Here is an 18,905-nt window from a genome sequence, read left to right as displayed (position 1 = left end):
TCTGCAGAGAGTAGTGCGTTCGGTCGAACGCACTATGGGAACTTCACTCACCCCCCTGCAGGAACTATACAACAGGAGGTGCAACTCCAGAGCAAACAAAATCATGAGAGACCTCTTCCACCCCTGCAACGGACTGTTCCAGCCGCTACGGTCAGGCAAACGCCTCCGTTGCCACGCAGTGAGAACGGAGAGGTTGAGAAGGAGTTTCTTCCCAGAGGCAATTCGGACTGTAAACGCCTTTCTCACCAGGGACTAACTGTACAGAACGTTTTTCCTTCTATTATTTATTATGTAAAATAATATGTGTGTTATGATTGTGTTTATAATTTGTTTGGTTGTTTTGTTGTTCCGCGAGCATTGCCACTTTCATTTCACTGCACATCTCGTATGTGTATGTGACAAATAAACTTGACTTGACTTGACTTGTTCATAGAGTTCTACACCATATATTACACTCCTATACAACCTTGAGAATAGGTGTACACTTAAGAGGGAAATCAGGAGGACAAAAAGGGGGCATGATAAAGATTTGGCAGATAAGGAAAGGAAAATCCAAATAGATTGTAAGGGAAGAAGAGTAAACAGGGAGAAAATAAAGACCCATAAATAGCAATGAGTTCATCTATGTGGAGGCACAGAAAATGGGCGAGGTATTAAATGAATATTTCTGGTGCATATTTACAATGGAGAAAGACATGGATGCTAAAGAACTGAAGGAAGAGATTTTATAAGTACAATCATTCTCCAACTTGCGTAATAGCCGATTTGTGTAAACAATTCTCGCATTTATGTCAGCAATTCTTTATGACCACTGGTTTATTTCTCGGTAACAGTGCGCTACTGCTCGTGCGGCCATTTTTGCAAGCCATCTAATTTTTGCGAGCTCCCACATTGTGTCCACGTGGGATTGTAGATAGTGAAGATGGTTATCAAAATAGAAAACTGCATTCAGAAAGTATTCAGACCCTTTCACTTTTTCCACATTTTGTTACATTACACTCTTATTTTAAAATGGAGTGAATTTTTTTTTTATCATCAATCTACACACAATACCCCAGAATGAAGAAGTGAAAACAGGTGTTTTGCAAAGTAATTAAAAATAATTAACTGAAATATCACATTTACATAAGTATTCAGACCCTTTGCTATGACACTCAAAATTGTGCTTAGGTTCATCCTGTTCCCATTGATTATCCTTGAGATGTTTCTACAACTTGATTGGAGTCCACCAGTGGTAAATTAAATTGATTGGACATGATTTGGAAAGGCACACACCTGTCTATATAAGCTCCCACAGTTGACAGTGCATGTCAGAGCAAAAACCAAGCCATGAAGACGAAGGAATTGTCTGTAGGCCTCCGAGACAGGATTGTGTCAAGACACAGATCTGGGGAAGGGTATAAAACAATTTCTGCAGCCTCCCGAAGAGCACAGTGGCATTCGTCATTCTTAAATGGAAGAACTTTGGAACCACCAGGACTGTGGATGTAATGGCAGTTTCTATACCTTCTCAAAGTCCAACTTCGATAACCATTACTTCTCGAGAATGTGATGGAGCTATAGTTTACCCACTCACTGAACTCTTATGATAGCAAAACAAATTCTCTAGACGTTGCTTCGTGATTAATTGGTCTTTATTGAAGTAATACATAACAAAGAAATAACATAACTTTCCGTTCTCAATAGCTGTTCCATTCATGGCAAATAAATCATATAAGAGTGTGGCGTCCCATGTCTCCTGTGATCGTGAGATTGTGGTAAATTTGTTAGGCTGCACATCCTTCGAGACAAACTAAAACTCAAATCTATGAGTCTGCGCTAGTCTCCTCCAAAGTAGACACACCCCTCTACATATCAAATCCCACATAAAAGTACATACAGATAACAAACTAAAAATATTAGACATGGCTATAATATACTGACTTAAGCTTAATGGCTCCTACATACCGCCCCCTAATTGTTCTACGCATATAACTAAGCAATTACCAATAAACATTAAAATAAAAAGGAGCTATAAAAGCTTAACATACATCAAAAACAAAAGTAATATGTACTATATATTAGCACTCAGACTTCTTTAGCGATTATTTTATCTTCACCTTCGCCACAAAGTGCCCAGGTGGTAGTATTGGATTGGTTTTCAACAGAAGAGTATGATTTGGTGTAAGTGCTTACAGGTCACTCGGATCATCAGAACTCTTGATAATGGATCGATCATTTAAAATTGCTTCAATTTCACAAAATAAAGTTTGCAATCCTTCATCATCCAGAACTTGTTTAAGAACAGAGCGTAGCACATTTCGAACCATGCAGATCAATCGTTCCCAAACACCGCCGTGATGGGATCCCGCAGGATGATTAAAATTCCATTCTATCCCTTTCTGATGCAAAACACTCTGAACCTTATTCTGATTTAAGCCTTTAAATGCTTCTCTCAATTCTCTTTCTGCTCCAACAAAATTCGTACCATTATCTGATCTTAATGATAAAACTTGACCTCGTCGACAGATAAATCTTCGTAATGCATGAATACAGGAGTCTGTGTCAAGTGTAGATGCAACTTCAAGATGTACGGCTCTGCTTGCCATGCAAGTGAAGATTACACCATATCTTTCCACAAGACTTTGTCCTCTTGACTTCTATAGGACCAAAGTAATCTACTCCCACATCTGAATGGAGGTTTACCAGGTAAAATCCTCTAAAGCAATTTTATTCGTCACAGCACCCGAAGGTGCAGTGAAATGAATTTGCCAGCAGTGATACACTTAAAAAAGAACACACAATACACAATAGAATTTAACACAAATTTCCACCACAGCATTCTTCACTGTGGTGGAAGGCTACAAAGTTCAGTCAGTCCTCCTCCTTTGCTCATCCGTGGGCTGGGCCATGAACCATCCGTAGTCGCCACTATGGACAGCCCGATGTACAGGCCCTCTCGTCGGGATGGTCCATACTCCGATGTCGGGACGGTCGAACACACTCCGCAGCTTTGGAGTGCCCGAATTTCAGACAGCGCTCCCTCGCTTTCCCTGGCCCCTGCCTTTGCGGGTGTGTGTGTGTGTGCGCGGTCGGTCGATCCAGCTCGCGGTTTCATCGCTGACAGTCGATCCATCTCGAGGTCTTTCAGGCCAGTGCCCTCGAGCTTGAAGGTCGAAGACAGTCGCTGATAGGTCGCGTCAGTGGGACAGGCCCTTTAGATTTGATAATCCAATATTTCTTATGAAGTTGCGACAGCTTGTGATTTCTTCCTCCATTTGTTCATGGATATGTATTAATAGTAATGTTGAAATATGAAAGTCGGATGCTTAGTCTCTTCAGGCATCGCTAGTCCATTCAGGCGACTCTCAGAAGTCCTTCCAGATCAAGCTTATACAACCGGATCAAGCTTATACAAATGACTGCTTCTTTTGACACCATGAACACCAGCTTTCAATGTTGCTGTCTCTTCTTTGAATCTTTGTCTTTGACAGAAAGAGATAATTGCCTTTTCTGCCCTGAGAAGATCCTCAAGATGTAATCCCTGGACGTGGTACGATGCCTTGAAGTCTTGCATCTTCTTTTCAACCTTTTCCTTGAGTTTATCAGGATCCTTTTCAAAGATACCTTCAGTAATCTCTTTCCTTTTTCGATAACCTTGTTTTGGCTTTAAGAAACCAAGCCACCCCAGTCATCAACTTGTACCATGATGAAAAATGGGTAATTAAATAGTTTGTTGAGCGATGAATTCTCAACAATAACATTGACTGTGATGTTTTGTTTAATTTCCGGACAATTAGCAGAAATTTCCAATCCCAGTTCAAGCTTTGGCCATTCTTCATCTGCCTTACAGAGAAACTCTGGTCCCTTGAGCCATCTTTTATTGCTTAAGAAGTGTCTGCTGTTGGTCCTCTAGAAGCTTCATCTGCAGGATTTTCCTTTGTGTTAACATATTTCCACTGTGATATATTAGTAGCACTCCTTACATAAGATATTCTGTTTGCTACAAACATTAGAAAAAGTTTGTTTTCGTTGTTGAAGTACTTAAGCACTGTAGTACTATCAACCCAGAAGATAGATTCTTCCAGCAGAAGCTGTAGTTCCCTTCATAAGACTATGTCAATTTTAACAGCTAAGAATGCAGCTGTAAGTTCTATTCTGGGAATCGTCATTTGCTTCAATGGTGCCACTCTGGCTTTTTCCATTAAGAATGCAACATGCACTTTGTTATTAGCATTTTCCAGTCTTAGATATGAAAGAGTACTGTAGTCACTTTCACTTGCGTCTAAAAAGTGATGCAGCTGTGTATATCTAATTTGACCAAAATCTGTAGACCATGCATTGGTCATCCACATAAAAGTTGTTCTTTACTGTGTTTGTCATTTCTTCTGGAAAGTGAGCTTTATTGTCCTCTGCGGTCTTCCTTAATGCAAAGTTTGCACAACTCGGTGATGACACTGCTCCAAAGAGATGTACCTTCATCCGATATTCAACGAGATCTTGTTGTGCATCACCATCAGGCCACCATAAGAATCGTAAATAGTCAATATGCTTTTCTGATACTTTGAAAATGAAACATTGCTTTAATATCAGCCATCAAAGCAACTGGTTCTTGGCTGAATTTAATGAGAACTCCAATGAGTGAGTTGGTAAGGTCCAAACCCTGTAGTAGTTGACAGTTAAGCGATGTTCCTTTGAAGACTGCAGCACAGTCAAAGACCACCCTCAAGGTCCCTTTCTTTGAGTGTTACACCCCATGGAGTGGAATATACTAAAGCTCTCCATCACTTCGATTCAGCTGGTCTGTTGGTACCATTTCGGCCTAATCATTGTCAATCATTTCCTTTCGGAAAGATGTGTATTCATGATGAAATTTTGTATTCTTGCCAAATTTGCGTTTCAAATTCTGGGTGCGCTGCTCTGCAATGTGACGATTATTTGGCGGATTCATCCTTTCTTGTTTAAAAGGTAAGTTTATACAATAATGTCCTTCTATCATCTTTACTGATTGATTCTTAATATCCAATAACGTTATCTCCTCTCTGGACATTTCTTCTGATTCCATGCTGTTTTTTTCATTGAAGTCGTGATTGTATTGCTTGATAAATAGCTCTTCTAATTTTACAGTAGATATTCGATTGACAGCGGCAGCAGGGAAGTTATTCTTATTCCCGCCTTTGTTGTTTCTTCTCAGAGCCATAGACAACCCATCCGAGTAGGGTTCTCACAGCAAATGGTCTGTCGCCTTGGCTGCTGACAAACTCTTTAGGTTCCAATGCCTTCAAACCATTCATTCCAATAAGTAGGTTGATACCTGAATTTATTTTAGGTATTCTGACATCCCTCAAGTAAAGCCATTGTTTCAAGTCTTGCTTGGGTATATTTAGATAAGAAACCGGCATGGTCTCATATGTAAATACATCAGATATTTGTATACATTTTTCTTCATCCAGACTAGATATTTCCATACTTGTAATATGATGACTATCGCAGCATTTCTCTTTATTTATTGTACGCAATAGAATCTTAGTCTTTTCTCCTGTGATGTCCAGCCTTCTCATCAAGCATTCTGTGCAAAAGGTAGCCAAACTTCCATGATCCAAAAAAGCATATGTTTGCAACACTGTATTCATCTTTCTGCTCCTTACCTTTACTGGTAAGATGGAGAAAATACAGGTTTCTACACCGGCCTCAATATGCGCATTTATTTGAGGTGAGGTAACAGCATCACTAGTAGCTGGCTTCTCCTCCTGTTCTATTTGCTCTGTCTTCTTTTCCGTATTCTTCTGTTCAGTGTGAAGTAATTCAGGATGATCTTGTTTGCACTTCTTACAAGTTATACGACTCTTGCAGTCTCTAGCCATGTGTCCTTTCTTCAAACATCCAAAGCAGATTTCCTTCTCCTTTAAGAAGTCCATCTTGGCTTTATATCCCTTCTCCTTGAATTTTCGACACCACCTTATGGTGTGACCAACTTCATCACATGACAAACAGAACTCTTTTTGCTTAATGGATGCATCTCCTTTCATTCCACCCGTCATTTCTACAGGTATTACAGCGGTTGCAAAACTGCTTTCTTTATGCCCTGATCTTTTTTTCTTGTAAAAGTAGAACCTTTGATAGTTACAATTGGTTTAGGATCTTGAATACTCCCATGGCGTAGATTTGACATTAACCATACTTCCCTTTCTATGAAATTCACCAGATCAGGAAGCATGGCATTGCGATTCTAATTTTCCAGTATCAGACCTGCTTTATCCCTCCACCTTTTTGCCTATTGGGCAGTTTTAGAATGATAGTCTTCATATTAACATAGAAAATAGGTGCAGGAGTAGGCCATTCGGCCCTTCGAGCCTGCACCGCCATTCAATATGATCATGGCTGATCATTACTGACAACATTCATTTCTTCCGTGTCGTTGCGATTTCTCATCGAGCTACAACAACCTCTAAGAAATATCGCAAACTCATGCATTGCCTTCACATCTTCTGGCTTAATAACTGACCAAGCAAAGGTCTTCTTCATGTAAGCATTAGCAATCCTCTGTTCATTACCAAAATGTTTTTTTAGTAATTCTCTTGCCATTCAATAGCCCTCATCTCCAGGCAAATGTCGACAACTTTTAACAAGCAAGTTTGAATATCCGCTTGTGTATTGACCAGAAATCGTAAGCGATCTCTTTGATTAATAGTTTTCATTTCCACTCCTTCCTCAAACGCTATTATGAAACTTTCATATTGCAAAGGATCACCGTCATACTTAGGAATTTCCATTGGAGGTAAGGTGGAAGAAAAATTCTGTAGAGCTATCTGATTTTTGTTTGATTCCTTACCAATTCACAGAATTCTTGTTGACATCCCTGGTTGGGAACAGATGTATGGTGAACAGGCTTGTGCCAATCTTGGCTCATTTTATCCTGTACATTAGGCCTCTGAGAAGAGTGGCGAGTTGCTGGCTTATCACGAGCACCAACAGACGTCCCATAAGTTGTTTGCTTCGGTCTAGCACCCTGTTGCTGAGATGAATTTCTTTGACTCATCCACCTAGTCGGTATGTGTTCTAAGTCACAAGACCAGATATTCTCTGGCTGTCGATTTAATTTAGCTGCTTTTTTACAGCTTAGCCGCTCCTTTCCCTATTAAGGAACTTTTCTTCCAAGACGCTTTCGAACCACACCTTAAACCTTGACCTTCCAGTATCTCAATCTTCGCCCTGGCTTCTTCCAACTTTGTATCCAGTTCCAACTGTTCCTTCTCTCTACTTAACTGCCTTATCTGTTCCTCAACCTCTCTCTTCGTCTGTTCCGCATGTGCCTCAGCCTCTCTCTACTGTTCTTCCTGTGCTTCAATCTCATGCTTTTTCACCAAAACGGCAGCTTGTAGCAAAAGAGCAGCCATAATTGCTTCAGCTTCCATGCGAGCAGAGACCCTTGTGGTTGAACTGGCTACAGAACCAGTTTATGTCTTGATCTTCATGTTGGGACATTTGAAATACAATCTTGGGGTCTAATTTCTTCTTCCATTTCAGCACCTTGTGGCATAGCTTCTCCCACTGTAGAGCGTAATGTTTGTGCCATCATTTCTGACGACCACTTCTTCACCTCTTCCATGAAACTGAGGAAAACATTTGTTCTCACTCGATGCTACTGAATATGCCATTCACATTCTTCCCCAGATAGTTGCTTTTCTCCAACCTCACCGCAGAGGTCGAGTAATTGGTCCAGATTGGCCTGTACTTTCCTCGCATTCTCTTCTAATTCCATTAGTTCCCTCTGGTATTCAATCGACTTGATAACCTGCTTCCACAGTTTGTCTCTGTCCTTCTGGCATTTTTCCAGGTAACCTGCTTGTCCTTTTTCAGTGAGCTTGGTAACTCTCCTTTCATATCTTCTCGATTCTTGCTCCATATCTCCCTCCTGTGGCGATTCTTCTTCTTACCTGCTGGCTCCATAACGAGTAAATCCTTAATCGCAGTGTTCTATAAACATCCGTAAGAATTCAAAACAACTGGTCTTGAAAACACATCATTAATTCCAAGGTTACGAAGTCTCCTTACCCAGTATCTATTGTAAATAATCTCCAGCTTGAGCACGCTGTATCTTGTAGAAATTCATAACATCATCTTGGTTGAAAAACAAAAATTGAGATTCTCAAGGTCAACACCTGCTCTGGTGCTCATACCTTATCTTCTAGTTACCATAAACAAGCTTCTCAAGGCTGTTTTCAATAATTTTGCAGGCTATTACTGCAGACTTTAGCTTTAAAAATTCTGTCGTGAAAGGAAGTTGATTTTCAAATATGCCAAAGCCGTCTTACTCACGGTACTCAGGAATGAAGTCTTCAATCTTCGTTCTTCTGATTACCCTGGTCCTGACCATGTTAATTTGCTTACGACGGGCAGATTCTTTGTTCCATGCTTCAAGCTCTAATCTCACCCATAGAGATTCAGCTTTCTTCTTTCATTCACTCCACTCGTAGCGCCACGGTTTTTACTTAACTCCACTCTTAAGAACAGTTTTTACTTATTTTGAAATGGCAGTTTCTATACCTTCTCAAAATCCAACTTCGATAGCCATTACTTCTTGAGAATGTGATGGAGCTATAATTTACGCACTCACCAAACTCTTATGATAGCTAAACAAAATTTCCAGACGTTGCTTCTTGATTAATTTGTCTTTATTGAAGTAATACATAACAAAGAAATAATATAACTTTCCGTTCTCAATAGCTGTTCCATTCATGGCATATAAATCATATAAGAGTGTGGCGTCCCGTGTGTTCGTGAGACCTGGTAAAAATTGTTAGCTTTCACATCCTTCGAGACAATCTAAAACTCAAATCTGAGTCTGCGCTAGTCTCCTCCAAAGTAGACACACCCCTCTACATATTAAATCGCACCTATACAAGTACAAACAGATAAAAAAACTAAAAACATTAGACATGGCTATAATATACTGACCTAAGCTTAATGACTCCTACAGTGGAGATGGGAGAACCTTCCAGAAGAACAACTATATCTGCAGCACCCCACCAATCAGGCCTTTATTGTAGTGGCCAGACGGAAGCCACTCCTCAATAAAAGGCACATGACAGCTCGCTTGGAGTTTGCCAAAAGGCACCTAAAGGACTCTCAGACCATGAGAAACAAGATTCTCTGGTCTGATGAAACAAACATTGAACTCTTTCGCCTGAATGCCAAGCGTCACATCTGGAGGAAACTAGGCACCGCTCATCACCTGGCCAATACCATACCTACGGTGAAGCATGGTGGTGGCAGCATCATGCTGTGGCGATGTTTTTCAGTGGCAGGAACTGGGAGACTATTCAGGATCGAACGAAAGATGAACGGAGCAAAGTACAGAGAGATCCTTGATGAAAACTGCTCCAGTACGTTCTGGACTGACTGGGGCGGAGGTTCACCTTCCAGCAGGACAACGACTGTAAGCACACAGCCAAGACAATGCAGGAGTGGCTTCGTGACAAGTAGTGAATATCCTTGAGTAGCCCAGCCAGTGCTTGGACTTGAACCCAATGAAACACCTCTGGAGGGGCCTGAAAATAACTGCATCGTCGCTCCCCATCCAACCTGACAGAGCTTGAGAGGATCTGCAGCGAAGAGTGGGAGAAATTACTCAAATACAGGTGTGCCAAGCTTGTAGCGTCATATCCATGAAGACTTGAGGCTGTAATCGCTGCCAAAGGTGCCTCAACAAAGTACTGAGTAAAGGGTCTGAATACTTCTGTAAATGTGATATTTCAGTTATTTATTTTTAATTACTTAGGAAAAAATTCCAAACAGCTGTTTTCGATTTTTTATTATGGGGTATTGTGTGTAGATTGATGATAAAAAAAAATGATTTTAACCATTTTAGAATAAGGCTATAACGTAATAAAATGTGGAAAAATTGAAGGGGTCTGAATAATTTCTGAATGCACTGTAGCGGGATCTTGATCAGTTGGGCTATTGGGCTGAGGAATAGTTAATGGCATTTAATGCAGATACGTGCGAGGTGTTGCATTTTGGGAAGTCAAATGGGCGCAAGACCTTCACATGGTAGGACTCTAGTGCTGTGGAGCAGAGTAATCTGAGTTTAGGTAGAGTGTTGTAGAGCAGAGGGATGAGTGTGTTGATATTGGCTAAATTAAAGACACCATGAAATGGAGGATCGTTGCACTTGTCAGAATTGCTTAACCCTTGTCAGCTGAACTTTACAGGCTTTAATTGGCGCCAGCCAGTCTAGGCTCAGACTGATATGCAGGATGGTAAGGGGTCCAGATGATAACATGTATAATGGTTTTGCAAACTAACCTTAAATACATAATTTCTATTGGATCGCTGCAAAAGCATTGTAAACAGTATAAATAATGTTGCAAGATGGTTATCCTGTTAATTGATGATTGGTTGAACTGTTGGGCCTTGGAGAAAATGTTTGGATCTCGGTGTTTCAATGTTTGTTCTTGTTTGCTTCCTTCGAGAGCTTTCTTTCTTATTCAATGCATAAGCTGCTGTATTATCGGGTTAGGGAAATGTCTGTTATGTATGGGGTTAATCGATATCTGTAATTGGATCATTGGACCTGTAATTGGACCACCCCCATGTGGTTCAGCCTCTCGAGGTCCTGGGACCTATAAAAGTCCGCTGCCACAAGGTCATATCGTCGATCTTCTTGGAGAGCACTTGGGACTGCGTGACCTTCTGGAGTGTCTGTTTGAGCGAGGCCAAGAGGGCTTGATCAGGCAGATACAAGGATCGAACCCGCGGTGGGATAGGTACAGTAGTTGAATTGTAATTGCGCATTGTCAAAATAAAGATTAGTTGTTCAAGTGCTTGATTCAGTTTTTTTTTTTACTGAAACTAGACTGGGGGGGAGCTTAGAACGAGTAATTTACAAGTGCAGGTTCATGGTACCGTGAAAGTCACATCACAGGTAGATAGGGTGGTCAAGAAGGCTTATGACACGTTGGCCTTCAGTATTGAGTATGGAAGCTGGGATGTTATGTTACAGCTATACAAAATGTTTGGAAGGTTAGGTTTGGAGAATTGTGTTCAGTTTTGATCTCCCTGCTCTAGGAAAGATGTTGTTAAGCTTGAAAGAGTGCAGAGTGGATGTATGAGGATGTTGCCAGCACTTGAGGCCCTGAGCTATGGAGAGTTTGGACAGGCTAGGACTCTAGTCATTGGAAAGGAGGGAGGTGAGGGGAATCTTATAGAGGTACAGTGCCCTCCGTAATGTTTGAGACAAAGTCCCATCATTTATTTATTTACCACTGTATTCCTCAATTTGAGATTTGTAATATAAAAAATTACATATGGTTAAAGCGCACATTGTCAGATTTTATTAAAGGCCATTTGTATATATTTTGGTTGCACCATGTAGAAATTACAGCAATGTTTATACATGGATCCTCCCCCCCATTTAAGGGCACCAAGATAAACAATGATGACTTGGTAGGTTGATCTGTGACTATAATAGTACTATATCCAACTCTGTGTGCTCTAATTTTGTTGAATGACATGTATGGTAAAGCCTTATGAAAACCCTCACAGGAACTCCATTTGGTTAGTCAAACATGATATTTCACAAATCCCTGTTCACTCTGCATGTTATTCAAATTATTATCTTCCATATTTGATTGTTGTTAGAATTCTTGCTCAATGCAAAGATAGTCTCCAGATGCAACTTTTGCAAATTATGATGTATATTTTTATTCACACAAGCGCATATTAACTGTAATTTGTTTTTTGACTTTTGTTTATTTGTCCAGATAATATAATTATAGCTACTATGGCCAGTATTTTGTTTCTGTCCCTCACTGTTCAAGAGTGAGTAGCTTGCTATGCCTTATTAGTGGACAGTTCAAGATATATTACTTTGTGTATGGAGGCACTTAGATAGGATTTTGTGACATTCCGGGCTTTATGTTTGCTGCTTGTTTTATGTGTTTCAGAATTTGTTCTGCAGAAATTGTGGTCGCGTGTGACTTGTCTATTGACATAGGCATGGCCCTTGTGGTCCAGTTTCTGGATTATCAGTTCAATATTGTAACCACTGTATTGAGTACCCCTAGTTTGTAACTATGTATAAATAAAAGTTCCGGAAACAGAAGTACCATAATGGGCACATTTCATTTTTAAATAGACTTTAATTTCTGCATGTTACAGCTTTTTCCAACTGCTTTGGACCTGGCAATAGAAGATGATGTAGAATTCCGTGAAGGCTTGCCTCTTGATTACTTGGAGTACATGGGAGTCCAGAATTCTGAAAGGGTAAATTTCCATCTTTGCTTTCTGTTATAATGTATTTTTTTTAATTACAGTAGAAAATAATATTCTTAGTAAAGTGAGTCTGTGCCAACTTTTAACCTTAGTACTTCATAACCTTGCAAGAGAATGGAAGGTTTTCTTTTTGATGGGTGTCTAGCAAGGCCCTCTTTGCAGGGCATTATATGCAGATGGTGGATATTTGGTGGAATGTTTTAGTTGTGTTTGCAAAGGGCTTCTAGCTTCTTGTTATTAGTTTTATCACTTAATCCCTCATCCAACCCAGCACATGGGTTTGTGGAATGCAACTTACTATTTTTTTCTTCCCTCCATCTGTTTCAGTCCCAATTTAAAACTGCATATACCTAATTATTTTAGTTCTAAAGAAAAGTTTTGTAGTTAATTTTGTTTATAATTGTCTCGTGTACCGAGGTACGGTGAAAAGCTTTTATGTGGCATGCTATAAGGTCATATGAGATAGGAGTGGAATTAGCCCACTCGGTCCGTCAAGTCTACTCTGCCATTCAATCATGGCTGATCTCACCCTCCTAACCCCATTCTTCTGCCTTCTCATCATAACCTCTGACACCTGCACATCAAGAATGTATTTATGCCTTAAAAATATCCACTGACGTAGCCTCCACAGCCTTCTGTGGCAAAGAATTCCACAGATTCACCACCCTTTCTCCTCATCTCCTTCCTAAAAGATCAGACTTTAATTCTGAGGCTGTGACCTCTACTCCTAGACTCACCCAATGGTGGAAATATCCTCTTAACATCCACTCTATCCAAGCCTTTCACTATTCTGTATGTTTCAATGAGGTCCCCCCTCATTATTCTAAACTCAAGCGAGTACAGGCTAGTGCCGATAAACACTTATTATAGGTTAACCTACTCATTCCTCGGATCATTCTTGTAAAGTTCCTCTGGACCCTCTCCAGAGCCAGCATATCCATCCTCAGATATGGAGCCCAAAATTGCTCACAATATTCCAAATGCGGCTTTACCATTATTAATGACCAGAATTACCGGAATTAAATTACTTATTTAATCCCTATTTATTTTGGGGTTTTTTGGTTACTTAGTTAGTTTATTACACCATATCGTGGTGGGGAAAACTTTTTATCCCTTTCCTCGTTGGGGAGATACAGTTTCACTGTGTTTCTGTCTCTGCACTGCAACAACCAGGGATCAACTGCTGGAGCTCTGACCGCCCCGACTGGCTGGCTTTGCCAGGGTTACATCAGAAATTCCCAAGGAACTGAGGAGGAAATACAGGGGATGCCGGGTAGGAGTAAAACAATGTGCGGAGAAAAGGAGGTACACGCCATACTTGCCTTCCATCACAATGGGGAATGTGAGATCGCTGGCTAACAAGATGGACGAGCTAGCTGCTCAAGTGAGGACCCAGAGGGAGTACCTTGAGAGCAGTGTGATGTGTTTCACGGAGACATGGCTCCACGAGGACATCCCTGAGTTCAACATGAGTGTGGACGGCTTTCAGACTGTTCGGGAGGATAGGGACTGCAGAGAGAGTGGCAAGTGTAAATGTGGGGGACTTACTATTCTTGTTAACAACAAATGGTGCAACCCTGGTCATGTTATGGTTAAGGAGCGTGTATGTAGCCCGGACATTGAACTGATGGCTGTGGGTCTCCGTCCATACTATATGCCCAGGGAATTCTCGCATGTCATTGTGATGGCTGTTTACATTCCACCGTCCGCCAACCCGCTGAGCACGTGTGACGTCATCCACACAGTCACCGCGAGACTCCAGATACAACACCTGAGTGCTTTCATCTCTAAGGGGATTTCAACCACGTGACTCTGGACACTACCCTACCCACTTTCACTCAGTTTGTTGACTGACCCACCAGGAATATGAAAACATTGGACCTGCTGTATGCCAATGTTAGGGGCGTACAGGTCCATAACCCTTCTGCCACTGGGAAGATCCGACCACAACCTGGTTCACCTCCTACCCAAGTATAAGCCAATGGTCCAGAGGCTGCCTGTGACCACAGGTCAGTGGGGAGGTGGTCACAGGAGGCCTATGACGCTCTACAGGGTTGTTTTGAGGACACAGACTGGGACGCACTCTGTAGTCCCCATGGAGAGGACATTGATGGAGTTACCAGCGGTGTTACCAGCTACATAAAGCTCTGTGTGGATAATGTTATTCCTGAGGAGATTGTACACTGTTTCCCCTGGAGTCACCGGTGACATAAAGGCCCTTCTCGACCAGAAGAAGAGGGCTTTCAGGAATGGTGACAGGGAGGAGGTGAAACGGGTGCAGAAAGACCTGAATGCGAGACTGAGATGGGGCAAGGACGACTACAGGAGGAAGCTGGAGTGGAAACTTCAGCAGAACAACATGAGGGATGTGTGGAGCGGGATGAAGAGCATTACAGGCTGCAACAAGGCCAGTGGCCTGGGGACGGAAAGCAATCGGAAATGGGCCAACGAGCCAAACCTGTTTTTTAATAGATTTGATGGTGGGGCCTCTGCTCCCCCCTGCTCCCGGTCAGACTCTCCCCCTCAATCCCCCTGGTCCACGTCCTCTGCCCTTTTCTACGCCTGACCATCAAGGCTGAGCAGGTGAGAAAGGAACTGAGCAGACTCCGCCCAGGCAAAGCTACGGTCCCGATGGTGTCAGCCCTAGGGTGCTCGAGGCATGTGCTAGCCAGTTGTGTGGAGCACTACAGCATATCTTCAGCCTGAGCCTGGAGAGGGTTCCTGTGATGTGGAAGACATCTGCCTGGTTCCTGTACCAGAGAGGACGCGCCCCAGCTCCACCATGGCGCTGACTTCACACATCATGAAGTCCCTGGAGAGGCTGGTGCTCACTCACTCACCTGCGACCCCTGGTTCAACCCTGCCTGGACCCCCTGCAATTCGCTTATCAAACAAAGATGGGGGTTGAGGACGCCATCATCCACCTGATCCATCGTTCCTATGCTCACCTGGATAAGCCGGGAAGAATTGTGAGAGTCATGTTTTTTTACTTCTCCAGTGCTTTTAACACAATCCGGCCTGCACTGCTAGGGAGCAAACTGACGAAGATGCAGGTGGATGTGTGGGCTGAATCACCTGCAGCTCAACACCGACAAGACTAAGGAGTTAGTGGTGGTCTTTAGGAGGAGAGGAACACACCCCTGTCCCTTGTCTCCATCAATGGTGTTGATGTGCAGTTTACCAGGGAGTACAAATACATGGGAGTGTACCTGGACTGTAAACTGGACTGGTCCAGGAATGCTGCGGCCCTGTACAAGAAGGAGCAGAGCTGCCTGTACTTTTTGAGAAGGCTATACTCCTTCAACGTCTGCAATGAGATGCTGCGGATATTCTACCAATTGGTGGTAGGCAGTGCCATCTTCTTCGCTGCCGTGTGCTGGGCCAGCAGGGCGAAGGCTGAGGACGCCAGTGGGATCAACAAACTCATCAGGAAGGCTGGCTCTGTCCTGGGGGCGGAGTTGGATTCATGAGAGGTGGTCTTGGAGGGGAGGATGCTCCTCAAACTGCGGAGCATACTGGCCAATACAGCTCACCCCCGCCATGACACACTGGTCAACCTGAGGAGTACCTTCAGCAACAGACTGGTTCCACCAAGATGCAGGACAGAACGCCACAGGAGATCCTTCTTCTCTGTGGCTATCAAACTTTACAACTCCTCCCCCTACTGTCATGGGGTGTACTGAGACTGCCCCCCCCACCTCCTCTATCTTTCCACATCCCAGAAGCCTTTCCACTCGTCACTTTAATTTCATGTTTCATGTATTTTGTGTTTCTTATGACTTGCAAATTAATTTCCCTCCTGGGATAAATAAAGTTCTATCATATCGTACCAGAGCCTCAGCATCCCTGTTTTTGTATGCAAGCCCTCTTGAAATAAATGCTAGCATTGAGTTTGCTTTCTTTACTACCGATTCGACTTGCAGATTAACTTTTTGGGAATCCTGCGCCAGCAGTCCCAAGTCCCTTTGCATCTCCGATTTCTGGATTCTCTCCCCATTTAGAAACTATCCAGTCAACCAACAGACTATACATGATTACAATCATGCCATCCACAGTAGTACAGATAAAGGGTATATCATTTAGCGCAAGATGAAGTCTGATATTGTCCAATTAGACATTGTTCAAAGGAATCCAATGAGGTAGATAGTAGCTCAGGACTGCACCCTACCTTGTGAGAGAGCGGTTCAGTTACCTGATATCAGCTGCAAATAAACTGTCCCTGAATCTGGAGGTATGCATTTTCAAACTTCTGTATCTCTTGATGGGAGAAGGAAGAAGAGAGACTGGGGCGAGACTGGTGCTTGATTACGCTGGTGGCCTTGCCAACACAGCGTGAAGTGTAAGTGGACTCCATGGAAGGGAGGAGCTTGGTTTGCATGATGATCTGGGCTATATCCATAACTCTGCAATTTCTTGCAGTCTTCGATGTAGCTGTCCCCAAACCATGATGTGATGCATCCTGATAAAATGCTTTCTACGGCGCATGTAAAGTTGGTGAAGGCTGATGGTAACATGCCAAACTTACTAAGACTTCTAAGGAAGTAGAGGTGTTGGTGTGCACTCTTGCCCATTACTGTTTGATGTGATCATTCTTTCTTCATGAATGCTGTCAACTCACTGTTTTTACTTCAGTTTCGGACTTGTCTCTTGAAATCGAGTGATCAAGCCCAGTTTTCCATACAGCATCCCAAAGGGACAGGATCACTGATCATCATCATTGTCTGAAAGTGTCGACAAAAAAACATTGTTTGGTTCTTTGAGAACAACTCTGGCAAGCCCCAATGAAGTCCGAATACTACTCTTGGAGATTTACTTTTATTTATCAGCAGGTGTAAACTAAGTCATTTAAATTCTTCACACGTGTAATAAGACTACTCTCTATACTTCTTCGACCCAGGTGTCTGGATTGCTAATATGATTTAAAGCACTGCACCACACCCTTCGCAACATTGGCTTATTGCTTATATATGCTGGACCATATTCCTTACCCATGCCATTCCTGCAATACAGCTGCAACAGTTCATTTCTGAATTTTATTTCTTAGGAAGATGACCCACGGAGGGAAACCTTTACTAAGAAGGTTTACAGTCTAATGAAAAAGTTATTCAAATATGCACCAATCGATGTAGCTGTTGATCAGAAAGCCAAAGATTTTATTCATGATTGCCTACCTCCTGTACTTACGAAAGGTATTTTTTGATTATTTTATTAATTGCAGCCTTTTAATGTGAGTGGAATAACTGGTATTGAATAAATTAAGCCCTCTGCATCGAGTAATGCTCCCACCGGGATACCAAGTGAATATTGCGCACTTAATGTTTTGGCACATCACCTCATACATAGTGCACACGAGACTTTGTTTTGGGAGCTTTCATTCACTAGCACTTCATTTTTATAGCTGTAAGCCTGAAAAAAAATCACTTGTGGAATCTTTTGTTCTTTTTATAAGTATAAAGCAACAGATAGTTCAAATAGATTTTTCCTTTTCTCTATCCAGTCAAATCCTCTAAAAGCCATGGTATGTTATTAATTGTATGTTTTAAATGTACTTTTTACTGACGATTTGTTTCATATTTTGGTTTTCTTTTCACTCTTACTGGGTCTGGGTTGCCTTATGTGAGCCACATAGCCTCAACAGGTCACTATTTCATTTGCAGTCTTTCTGGTTTGAAAACATCACAATTCTCACAGCTTTGATCAAAGTCTTTTTGGGGGATTATTATTTCCGCTATCTCTCTGCGTATGTCCTTTTAAACTGTTCACGATGTTCTAAGATGTAAGAGATGACTGACAATGTCCCAACTCTATCTCTATACCCTTATGATGATAGTGCATCCCAAAGCTCAGAGTGCCTTTCTAATTGAATCACCACGGGGAACATGAGGAATAACATTTTTGCACAAGTAGTTAGGGTCTGATGGTGGCAGAAAGTGATTTAATGGGAGCATTGACAGGGAGCTGGATAAATATATCAAAGGAAGGGAGTTGCATGGCTATGGGGAGAGGCTATTTTTAGATAGATAATTCATCTTTGCCCCTTAGTTTAAAAATACAATTTTGATTTTACAGTTCAAACAACTTTGTGGTTAATAAATTACTTGAAATATTATTGTTTATAATAAGGAGGTAAAATGGAACCAACTGCCTTGATAGAAGTAACCAGTCAACCTGGTTCATTGGTCTTTCCTTGAGGAATAACTGGTAATGGTAAATGATTGTTCTCTGTGATAAAATGGAAGCTTGTCTATACACCTAACAAGAACACAGGATATCTGAATGACAGCAATTCTTTTAAATGCAACATTTTTAAAGTGCACGTGCAAATGCAAATTAAGTGACCCAAATTGCTAGAATGGTTGAAAACTGAAACCACATGTACAAACATCTGCGATACTCTTTAAACATGAATACTTTTGTTTGTCTTTTTCACTCATCTGTCATCTTGACCTGTAGGTTTATTTGTATTAATCTAAATTGATCCTTGTATAGATATAGTAGGAAACTGTTAACCCTCCAATAAATTTGCATGCAAGAGCTCTCAAACAGATGTTCTCAACATAAGCCTCCAAATCAGTTTAGTCACCTACTTTAGTTATGAATACTTGTATTTCAGTATTCTGGTTGTTGCACTGGGGATGTGTTGGAGGAAG

The 18,905-nt window shown here is 41.7% G+C and overlaps 1 protein-coding gene across 1 annotated transcript in view; it reads left to right on the top strand.

Moving 5' to 3' along the window:
• Positions 1-18,905, top strand: part of riox1 (ribosomal oxygenase 1) — a 73,841-nt gene that overhangs the window by 45,803 nt on the left and 9,133 nt on the right. The window contains 2 exon segments of the mRNA XM_055639317.1: positions 12,142-12,246; positions 17,300-17,444. Coding sequence (XP_055495292.1) covers positions 12,142-12,246; positions 17,300-17,444 — 250 coding nt within the window.

Source organism: Leucoraja erinacea, chromosome 8, assembly GCF_028641065.1.
Source record: "Leucoraja erinacea ecotype New England chromosome 8, Leri_hhj_1, whole genome shotgun sequence".
NCBI classification, from domain to species: domain Eukaryota; kingdom Metazoa; phylum Chordata; class Chondrichthyes; order Rajiformes; family Rajidae; genus Leucoraja; species Leucoraja erinaceus.
Note: the sequence above shows the minus strand (reverse complement) of the source record. Positions and strands in the feature narration are given on the sequence as shown.